This window comes from Megascapheus bottae, chromosome 2 (genome assembly GCF_031878675.1).
Source record: "Megascapheus bottae isolate mThoBot1 chromosome 2, mThoBot2.hap1, whole genome shotgun sequence".
NCBI lineage: Eukaryota > Metazoa > Chordata > Mammalia > Rodentia > Geomyidae > Megascapheus > Megascapheus bottae.
The window spans coordinates 88614894-88624171 of NC_143510.1; the positions used below are offsets into that span (position 1 = coordinate 88614894).

The window sequence follows — 9278 nt, forward strand, 5'->3', positions numbered from 1 at the left end:
AACTGCTCTGGGGCACCCCCCTCAACCTCACCTTTCTTGCTGACCAACTCAGAGGAGCTGATACTATCCATGGGATCTCTCTCAGCAGGTGTTACAGTATCAGAGAAGCACCCAGAATATGATATTCTGTGCAAGGCTTGAAGTGGAATTTTAGTTCCAGTTCACTTCCAGTGTGAAGACTGAACGTTGGTGTCCACCCCTAAGCCCAGAGTGAAATGCAGACAAGCCTCACGAGTGCCCGAGCCACAGGCCTGGCTTTCTCTGAGGTGCCTGGGCCCTGACAGCGGAGGGGGATAGACAAACGGGACTTAGACTCGCATTCACCACATGACTGTGCCCACAGGGAGCAGTGCAGTCCTTGGGGAGTGCTGGTCACCTTGTCATCCTAAAAGTCAATCCTAAGGGACTTGGCCAGGAATAGAAAAGAAGAGGGGGAAGCAGGGCAGGAGCAGAAGGGCCAGGAGGAGAAGGATGCTGAGCCTCCACCGCCCACCAGGGGCTGCTGCTCTCCTCTAGAACCTTCCAAAGCAGATTCAGGGCTGCTTTCCCATTGCACTGGGATCCCCTAGTCAGGGAACCAACATGGCCCATGGACCAAAAGCTTTAGTCAGGACCCAGTGTGGAGCTGAGCACGTCCTGCCGACTGGTGACATTGCAGGTCAAGCTGCGCTGCTCTAGAACAAACCATAGGGTCTCCTGGGGGACCATCTCTGCTGGCATCTGTGGGAGGGGACCCTGCTTCCCTCGTTGGGTCCAGGCTGCAGCTCTGTTCTGGGTTGTTGCCCCTGACACTCAACAGTCTCTGCATGTCCCAGGGATTCAGCACTCTGAGCACAGGGGCCTCAGGCCTGCAGGAGCATGGCCCATGGGGACATGGACCGGATCTGCATCTCACCAGGGCCCCTTGGCTGGGCAGACAAAACCATGCTGATCCCAGAGGGAAGAATGGAGGAAGGGAGTTGCAGGAGAAAAACAACCAGACAGTAGCCTAAAGCAAGGACCCACAGTCTAGTGTATCAAAAGGTCAACCTTGAGGCTCGGCTCCTCCTCTGAGTTGTCAGGTGACAGCATCTGTCCCTACCTTGGCCTCAGTTTCCTCATCTGGAAGATCAGAGCTCACACTCCACAAACACATATGGTATTTTATGTCAGCACAACAAAAACAGGGAGAAATGTGGATCTTTAGGAAATGGTTATAAAACTCCAATCAAGTAGAGAAGGAAATCCACTGGGAACTCCGTGTGGGACTTCTTCTAGGCCACCAGCGTCCCACCTCCAGGCTCTGAGCAGGTGACAGTACAGCCCTGCAGCCTTGTGTCTAGGGTGGACATCTCAGGAGGAGGACGGCCCCAGCAGAAGGGTCCGGCCGGCCTCTGCAGTCCAGCCCCAGCTGGAGCTCTTCCCTTCTGGGGCAGAGCTTAAAGTTCTGCCACGAAGCCAGCTGTGGTCTCAGAAGTTTTGGAAGTGCTGTGGACCTTGTCCCCTCTTGACCAGGTGCCTGGAGGCAGAGCAGGGTGAGTGGACGCTGGTGACGCAGGGCAGGGGAGGAGGGAAGCTGGTGGGGTCTTCCAGAAAGCCAGCATGATGTTTGCAGGTGTCAGAAACTGGAGATTCTGGCAGAAGAAGCCATGCAGGTGGTTGACTGGAAGCTGAGTGGACAGGACGTCGAGCCACAGGGCAGCAATGAGCCTGAACGACTTGGGGAGATGTGGGGAGAATGGAGGGGCACGTGTGCAGGGAGGTTGGGCTGAATCTAAACTCAGTCCACATAGGGAAAGCTGCATTGTCTTTCTGAGGCACAGCTTTTCTCCTAAAGACCAAGGAGATACTAGGGAGCCCCTCCTCTCTCTGTCCCTCTCTGTCCCTCTCTGTCTCTCTCTCTGTCTGTCCCTCTCTCTCTCTCTGTGTCTTTCTCTCTCTGTCTCTCTCTCTCTGTGTCTTTCTCTCTCTGTCTCTCTCTGTCTCTGTCTCTCTCTCTGTCTCTGTCTCTCTCTCTGTCTCTCTCTCTGTCTCTGTCTCTGTCTCTCTCTCTCTCTCTGTCTCTCTCTCTGTCTGTCTCTGTCTCTGTCTGTCTCTGTCTCTCTCTCTCTATGGGAGTTTAAACCTATGGCTTTGTGCTCACTCAGGAGCTTTACCAGGAAGCCAGTGGTCTAGTCCCAGGTCATTTCTTTGTAAAGAATCCTCCAGGAGGGGTGGTCAGACCTTCAGCACATATTTGGTATGCTGTTTGTTTGATTCATTACCAGCTTCTCTGACCAGAACTTTCAATTTCAGTTTCCCTTTCTGGTGTCTGTATATATATAGCCCGAGTCTGTGTTACTGTGACTGAGGCACAACTAGATACATCAGCCAAGGACCACGAGTCACGAGTCACCATCAAGCTCACCAGGGGAAGATTCTGTGGTAAGTTAAGGATAATTGTCCCCCCCCCCCCCCCCGCTTCAAATGGGTTCTAGAAGATGACTGCCCGCATTTTGTAGGTGAGCTCGGAGAGGTTAGGCAGTCCACCCAGGTCCACAGTGAAGCAGTAGCAACAGCAGAGCCTGGATCTGTGTCTGCCTGCTCCGCCCTCTCCATGTTCTCTAAGACAGAGAAGAAGCAGGAACTGCTCAGGTGGTTCACAGAGGTCCCTAGGGTAGCGGGTGCAGGCTGGCTGAGACATGGCCAGGGGCACAGAGGGAAGTTGGTGGTTGTCAGTCCACCATTTGGGGAAATGGAGGAGCCAGAGGAGGTGAAGGAGGGCAGGGCACCCAGAACCTACCAGCGCTGGTGGCCTGGCCACCCTGAAGCTGGCTGAGGGTGCTGCTGTTGAGCTGAGGGAGAAGAACCTTTGCTTGTGAGAATCAAGGAACCCAGAGGTTTCCCACTCAACCTGCCTTTGAACACCGGTCTGTGCCAGAACCTGTGGGGAGACTGAGGCCCCAGGAAGGGACTCACTTTCCTGGAGTCCTGGGAAGGAGGCAGAGTAGGCAGATGGCAGTTCCTTGTCCTGGTTTGGCTTCACCTTTGCTTGTGGGAGATAGAGGAAGAAGATGGGGGACATTGACTGTGTCCAGATGTGAAGGTGACCACATCTGGGGGTGGAAAAGGACACACTTCCCAGTGAGCCCAGCACCATCCTAAGGGTGTTCTCAGACATTCCTTCACTCTTCCTTCTGTGCAGATTCTGCCCTTTCTACATGGCTGGGTCCCAATGAATTGCCTCTAGGAGAACAGGAAGCCTTTGCCTTGGCTGTGCTGAGAGCAGAGGGAGCTGGAATAAGAGGACTTTCTTGTCTTTTTCTTCTTTTCTTTTTTGCCAGTCCTGTGACTTGAACTCAGGGCCTGCGCACTGTCCTTGGGCTTTTCAAGGCTAGGGCTCTATCACTTGAGCCACAGCACCTCTACCGGCTCTTTTTTATGTATGTAGTACTGAGGAATCCAACCCGGGTTGTGGTGTATGCTAGGCAAGCACTCTACCACTAGGCCAAACTCCCAGCCAAGATGACTTTCTATCTATAGCCATGCAGCACAGAGGAAGAGGGGTGGGGTGGGTCAGGTCCTGACATCCTGGAGGGAAGTGACAAAGTCCTGCCCCCCCCCCGCCCCCTTGGCTGCAGCTGCCCCAGTCCATCCACACTGTGTTCTCTCCTCCTGCAGCCTGGAAAGCAACCATGAGTGCAAGACATCTTCTCAGACTCACTGCAACTGGTGCTAAGAAACTGGGGGCCTCCGGAGGTAACCATAGTCCCCTCTCTGTCTGCCTCCTGCTGCAGGCCTGGACCTGAGGGGCAGCTCCAACCAGAGTTGGTCTTCAGAGGAGTCAGAGCTGTGGGACAGGAGCCTCAAGAGTGGACAACAAAGTCTACATGTATCAGTGGGCTTCCTGGCCCTCTCCTGGAGGGGCTCACTTCCTCCTGTGCCTCCCTGGCTGGGGCTGGGACAGATATACTGATGTGAAGGACAGAAGGGGAGAAGACAGAAGGGACGGGAGGAGGACAAAAGGGGACAAAAGGAGGCAGAAGCAGAGCCACTAGCCCCCAGCGTGACTTCCCCCAAATCCTCATCTATGACATGAGAACGGTGTTTGCCCATGTTGTTTAGAGGATCAGAGGTGACATGCATTGGTCCCTAGGCCAGGACCAGCCATACCCCAGCTCCCATAGTGTTGGTTCTCTCCCTGTACCTGCAGCTGTTCAGGTGACATAGGGCAGCAGCCTCTCCCAGGACCTCACCTACCTACCCATCCACCCAGATCCCTCAGTCCTGCTTTCTCCCCTGGACCTCCCCTCCTCCAGATGCCTTGAACCAGGTCAGTTCTTCCCAGAAGCCGGCCCCGGAAACCAAGGAAAGAGAATGGTGGAAGATTCTAGGCCTGAAGCTCCCCACAGGGCCTGGGATCCTGGAGGGAGGCCTGGGGGTGATGGAGTCCTCAGGATCAGTCTCCTTCTTTTAAGAAGTGGGCTGACATGGGCTCCCAGGGAAGACTGGGAGCCAGGTCTGCTGGGAGAGACGTGGGAGGTCACAGGACCTGAGCTGAGGGGCAGGCAGCGCCATCCCCACCCTCCACCGCCATCCCACAGCCTCCGTATCTGCAGAGGATGCTCTTGACAGTGCCAGCACTCCACAGTGTGCACGGTGACTGTCACATCATGAACACTCCACGGGGCTAGGGACGCGTCCACAGGCGGAAATCGCAGCCACGCAAAACACACGAGTCCTGGTGGTGATATCACCGGAATTAGGGCTTTCCCTGGTGAAGCTGAGGGCCCGACTCGGTTCCCTGCATGGCGCCCACAGGAAGGTCCTACACCCTGAACGTTACCCTGACCTTTCACCTTCTCCTTATCTTCCCCAAATAGATGCCAGACTTTTTACTGGCTATGTCACTGATTTTCTTGTGGACCAACTGGGACCAGAGTATGTCAGCCTCATGGTGACTGAAGACCAAAGCTGGGAGGCGTTTGTGGCTGCGGCTGGACTGTCCAGGTGACCTGCAGCTAGGACTTCCCTCTTCTCCGTCTTCTCTTCTCCTCGGGCCCCCACCTGTTGCCCCCCCCTGTTGCATGGTGTCTGGCTCCTCCAGTGTGGCCTCCCCTCAGTTCACTGGCCCAGAGCTAATCACCTCTGGAAACATGCTGCGAGGCACAGCACAGCTGTGCTTTATCTCAGGTTCCCAGGCGCATCTCAAGCCACTCAAGATGACAGTCCAGATCAGCCATCATGGGGCTTAATCATATCCTGCCTCATGTCTGCCCTGCAGTCTCCCTCCCTCCCTCCCTCCCTCCCTCCCTCCCTCCCTCCCTCCCTCCCTCCCCCCCTTCCTTCTTCCATCTTCCTTCCCAGAGCTCAGTGCCTTTAGTCTCTAGTGCCTCTGGAGGTCAGAAATGATGCCAAAGCACTGAGCCCCCAGCATCAAAACTCTGCCAGGACTGGGCATTCATTGCCTAGAAACAGTGGGGCCAGAATGGTTTGGATTTATAATTGTTTCTTTGTTTTTGTTTTGCCAGTCCTGGGGCTTGAACTTGGGGCCTGGGCACTGTCCTCGGGTTTTCTCAAGGCTAGAGCTCTACCATTTGAGTCATAGCACCACTTCTGCCTTTTTCTGTGTATGTGGTACTGAGGAATCACACCCAGGTCTTTGTGCATGCTAGACAAGCACTCTACCACTAGGCCACACTCCTGGCCCTGATTGTATTTTTTCCTTATTGATTTTGACACACATGCCGGTTGTCATGAAATCCCTCAGGTAGAGGATCTGTACTTGAGAGGAAATTCATAAAAGAGTTATTGTTTATATTTTACCCACACATCCTGGAGGTGATTCTCTTTTTTTTTTTTTTGCCAGTCCTGGGCCTATATATGTGATATCAAGGAATCAAACCTGGGTCTTTGTGTATGTTAGGCAAGCACTCCACCATTAGGCCAAACTCCCGGCCCTGTAGGTGATTCTATACACTGTTTTACAACAGTCTGGTGAGGTGAGGTATGGGATTTGCCATGTCTGGCTGCGGGCCAGTGCTGAGAGCATTTCAGCTTTGGGGTCGGCAATGGCAGCACACACCTGCCACCCATGCCACTGCCAACGAGGCTGGAGGCGATGCTGGAGGTCAGCAGTGAAGCCAAAGGGCCCAGCGCACGTTCAGGTCTCAGGCAGGCAGGGCAGAACAAGGTTTGTACAAGGTCTTCCGTACAATAGAAACAAAAGGCAAAAGAACTGGATGCTTGCATGGTTTATGTGGGAGAGCATTTGATCTGCAAGGCCTGAGTCCAATCCCGACGGCTCAGAAAATGCAGGTTCTTATTTGGGGGCATTTTGGACTTGGGAATTTTGAATGAGAGATGTGAGCATCTCTGCTCCCAAGTCTGTGGACAAGCACAGTCTACCCTGGGCAGCAAGACTTCCCAGGAGTCTGCAGATCCCTTCTCAGCCCCTGAGGATACAGGGAAGGCTTTGGGACCCACTGAGTTTTCAGTACACCCTGATCTTCTCTGATGTAAGGCACTTTATGCAATTTATTCAACATCAGAGCGTCCCGCTGACAGAGGCTGTGGTGGTCAAGGATGGATGAGGTGAGGTAGGCAGCTCTCAAATGCCCTTTGTTTTCCATATATTTTTATTGTAATTAGTAGAAGGGTTACATTATATTTGCCAGATAGAAGGTGCATTCATTCACATACATTGATACCCTTTCTCATGTCTTGGTACGACAGTGCGTCTTAAATTGACTTTTATTCTCTGCCCCTTATTGAGTATGGACCAGCCTAGGTGCTGTCCCTCAGCTCTTCATCTCAAGGCTACTGCCCTACCCCTGGGCCTGGGCACTGCCCCTGAGTTCTTCATCTCAAGGCTTTCATCCTACCCCTTGAGTCACAGCTTTCTAATGATTAATTGGAGATAAGAGTCTCAGGTCCTTTTGTGCCTGGGCTGGCTTTGAACCTTGATCCTCAGATCTCAGCCTCCTGAGTGGCTAGGATTACAGGTGTGAGTCACTGTGCCTGGCAAACACGTTCATCTTTGAAAGAACAATATTGGATATGGGTTCCATCCCAATTACATTGTAGTAAAAGCTTTGTGATTTGTGCAGCAAAGAACTTATACAATCCATTTCGCAGAAAAATAGACGAATGTTCTCTATCCCATGACGTTTACTGTTGCAGGGAGGAGGCTGAGTCACTGAGGGAAGCTCTGAAGAAAGACACAGCAAGCATGGCCCAGAAAGAGCAGCATAATCAGAAGATCTTCTTGCAGGACTTTCCTCAGGTGAAACGAGAGGTTGAGGGGCGCATAAGGAGGCTCCGCGCCCTTGCGGATCAGGTCAGCCAGGTGCACAAGGACTGCACCATCTCCCACGTGGTGGCCGACTCCACTGGTGTCATCTCTGGAATCATGGGCCTTGCTGGCCTTCTTCTGGCCCCCTGCACAGGAGGAATCAGTCTGGGGCTGTGTGCAGGTGGGGCTGCCTTAGGAGCAGCATCATCGGTGACCAGTGCTGCCACCAGCATTGTAGATGGAAACAGAATGTCTTCCACCAAAAGTGAGGCCATGGAGCTGTTGTCCATAAGCACGGGGAGATTGAATGAGTTATTAGGGATGGCGGCTGCGTTATCACTGAAAGTTGGATTGGCAGTTGATGAGTTCGCTCAGTGTGTGAAAGAGCTGGGGAAGCATGTCCGTGCCTTCAAACAGGCCAGAGCCAACCCTCAGGTACTACATCAGGCAAAGCGTCTCATGAACTCTTGGAGATCTGCCAGAGGCTTTGAGGATGTGGAGAGAGCCTTTGGGGGCACTGCACTGGCGATGACCAGAGGAGCCCGAATCTTCTGGGCAGTCCCCACAAGTATCTTTCTTGGGATGGATCTGACCAGCCTCTATCAAGATTCAGAGCATTTGTCTAAGGGGGCAGAGTCAGACTTGGCCACAGAGCTGCGCCGAGTGGCCCAGGAGCTAGAGAGCAAGTTGGAGTTGCTTGCCAACATCCACAGGAAATTGTCCTCAGGGTAGGTCGGTGAGATGATGCCACCTTCCCGAGCAGCACAGAAGCCAGGGAGGAAGCACAGGGCAGAGGAGTGGGGAATACAGGCATTGCTTTCGAGGGGAAGTAAATGGAATGAGGTGAAAAGGAGTTGGACAATTCAAGAGCTGAGCACAGCAAAAGGAGTGAGTGCATGTAGGAAGTGTGTGGAAGAAAACCTGGAGCCTGAGACAGGGACAAGAGAGGCTCAGAGAGCATAGGGGGCGGTGGGGGAAGAAGGGTTTATTTGGGATTGAAGAACACATGGTGCTGTGAATAGACACAGGAGTTGTGGAGAAGGTCAGTAATTTAAGTAGCTGAAAGGACAGAAAGGCAGAGCTGGGGTTGTTGGAATAAGGCAAAAGAGATGGGGTTCTATTGACTGATGTCCAAACAAGAATAAAGTCTTTCCCTCGTGTCACACCCGTCCTGTTTCTCTAGTATTGACTCATCTTTGTCTTGTTCAGGAAATGAATTCTTAACAACAGCAATATAGTGATGATGGTGGTGGTGGTAGTGGTGAAGAGAAGGAGGAGGAGGAGGAGGAGGAGGAGGAGGAGGAGGAGGAGGAGGAGGAGGAGGAGGAGGAGAGAGGTAGGGGTGGTGACATCAGAGTGGGTAGAGCGCTGGTTAGTGGCCATTCCTCTTGGGGCTAAGGACCTCTGAGGGACCACTATAATTCTAGTGAAACCCTGGGTTCTGTGCTGAACAGTGATTGATTCAGGGGGGAGAGGGAATCACCAAATTCAAAGAATAGGTGTAAGATTTTTTTTTTTTGTTGGTTATGGGGCTTTAACCCTGGTCTGGGCTCTGTCCCAGAGCTCTTCAGCTCAAGGTTACTGCCCTACCCTTGAGCCAAGCCTCACTTCCCATTTTCTAGAGGTTAATTGGAGATAAGAGTCTCAGGTCCTTTTGTGCCTGGGCTGGCTTGGAATCTTGATCCTCAGATCTCAGCCTCCTGAGTAGCTAGGATTACAGGCGTGAGCCACCGCTCCCAGCTTAGGTGAAAGGATTTTGTGGAGTGTGGTGGTTGAGATTTTTGGGTGAATGGATGCATCTCTCAGAGCCTCAGTTTTCTCTTTAGAATGGAAGGGGTACTGGATACAAGGATATCTGAGATCCATTTGGTTATTCTCATTTGGTCATCTAGAGACTTTTTCCTCACTAAATATTAATATTACTCTGGAGAAATTAGGGTATAAAAGATTCTAGTGCCATAATGAGACAGTTACCTGAGATGAGAGAAAGAGCCAGAGAAGTCCAGAAGTACACAGATGAATCTAT

General features: G+C 52.5%; 1 protein-coding gene across 3 annotated transcripts; it reads left to right on the forward strand.

Annotated features, from left to right (window-relative positions):
- Positions 1–1568: 1568 nt before the first annotated feature.
- On the forward strand, positions 1569–8415 carry LOC150067496 (apolipoprotein L3-like). 3 transcript variants are annotated; one of them, XM_090328628.1, is made up of 5 exons: positions 1569–1634; positions 2275–2403; positions 3640–3717; positions 4842–4968; positions 7141–8415. In XM_090328628.1, the coding sequence occupies exons 3-5, from the start codon at positions 3654–3656 to the stop codon at positions 7982–7984; spliced, it is 1035 nt and encodes a 344-aa protein (XP_090184754.1). In that variant the 5' UTR covers positions 1569–1634; positions 2275–2403; positions 3640–3653; the 3' UTR covers positions 7985–8415. The 3 variants fall into 3 exon arrangements, with proteins under 3 accessions (XP_090184754.1, XP_090184755.1, XP_090184753.1); XM_090328629.1 differs by having other exon boundaries at positions 1620–1634; positions 2305–2403; XM_090328627.1 differs by lacking the exon at positions 1569–1634 and adding an exon at positions 2076–2218 and having other exon boundaries at positions 2305–2403.
- Positions 8416–9278: the final 863 nt, after the last annotated feature.

Coding starts and splice junctions, on each gene's coding strand:
- LOC150067496 (XM_090328628.1), top strand. CDS start 3,654: ATGAGTGCAAGACATCTTCTCAGACTCACTGCAACTGGTGCTAAGAAA. Junction 3,718..4,841: donor GAAACTGGGGGCCTCCGGAG/GTAACCATAGTC, acceptor TTCCCCAAATAG/ATGCCAGACTTTTTACTGGC. Junction 4,969..7,140: donor GCTGCGGCTGGACTGTCCAG/GTGACCTGCAGC, acceptor TTACTGTTGCAG/GGAGGAGGCTGAGTCACTGA.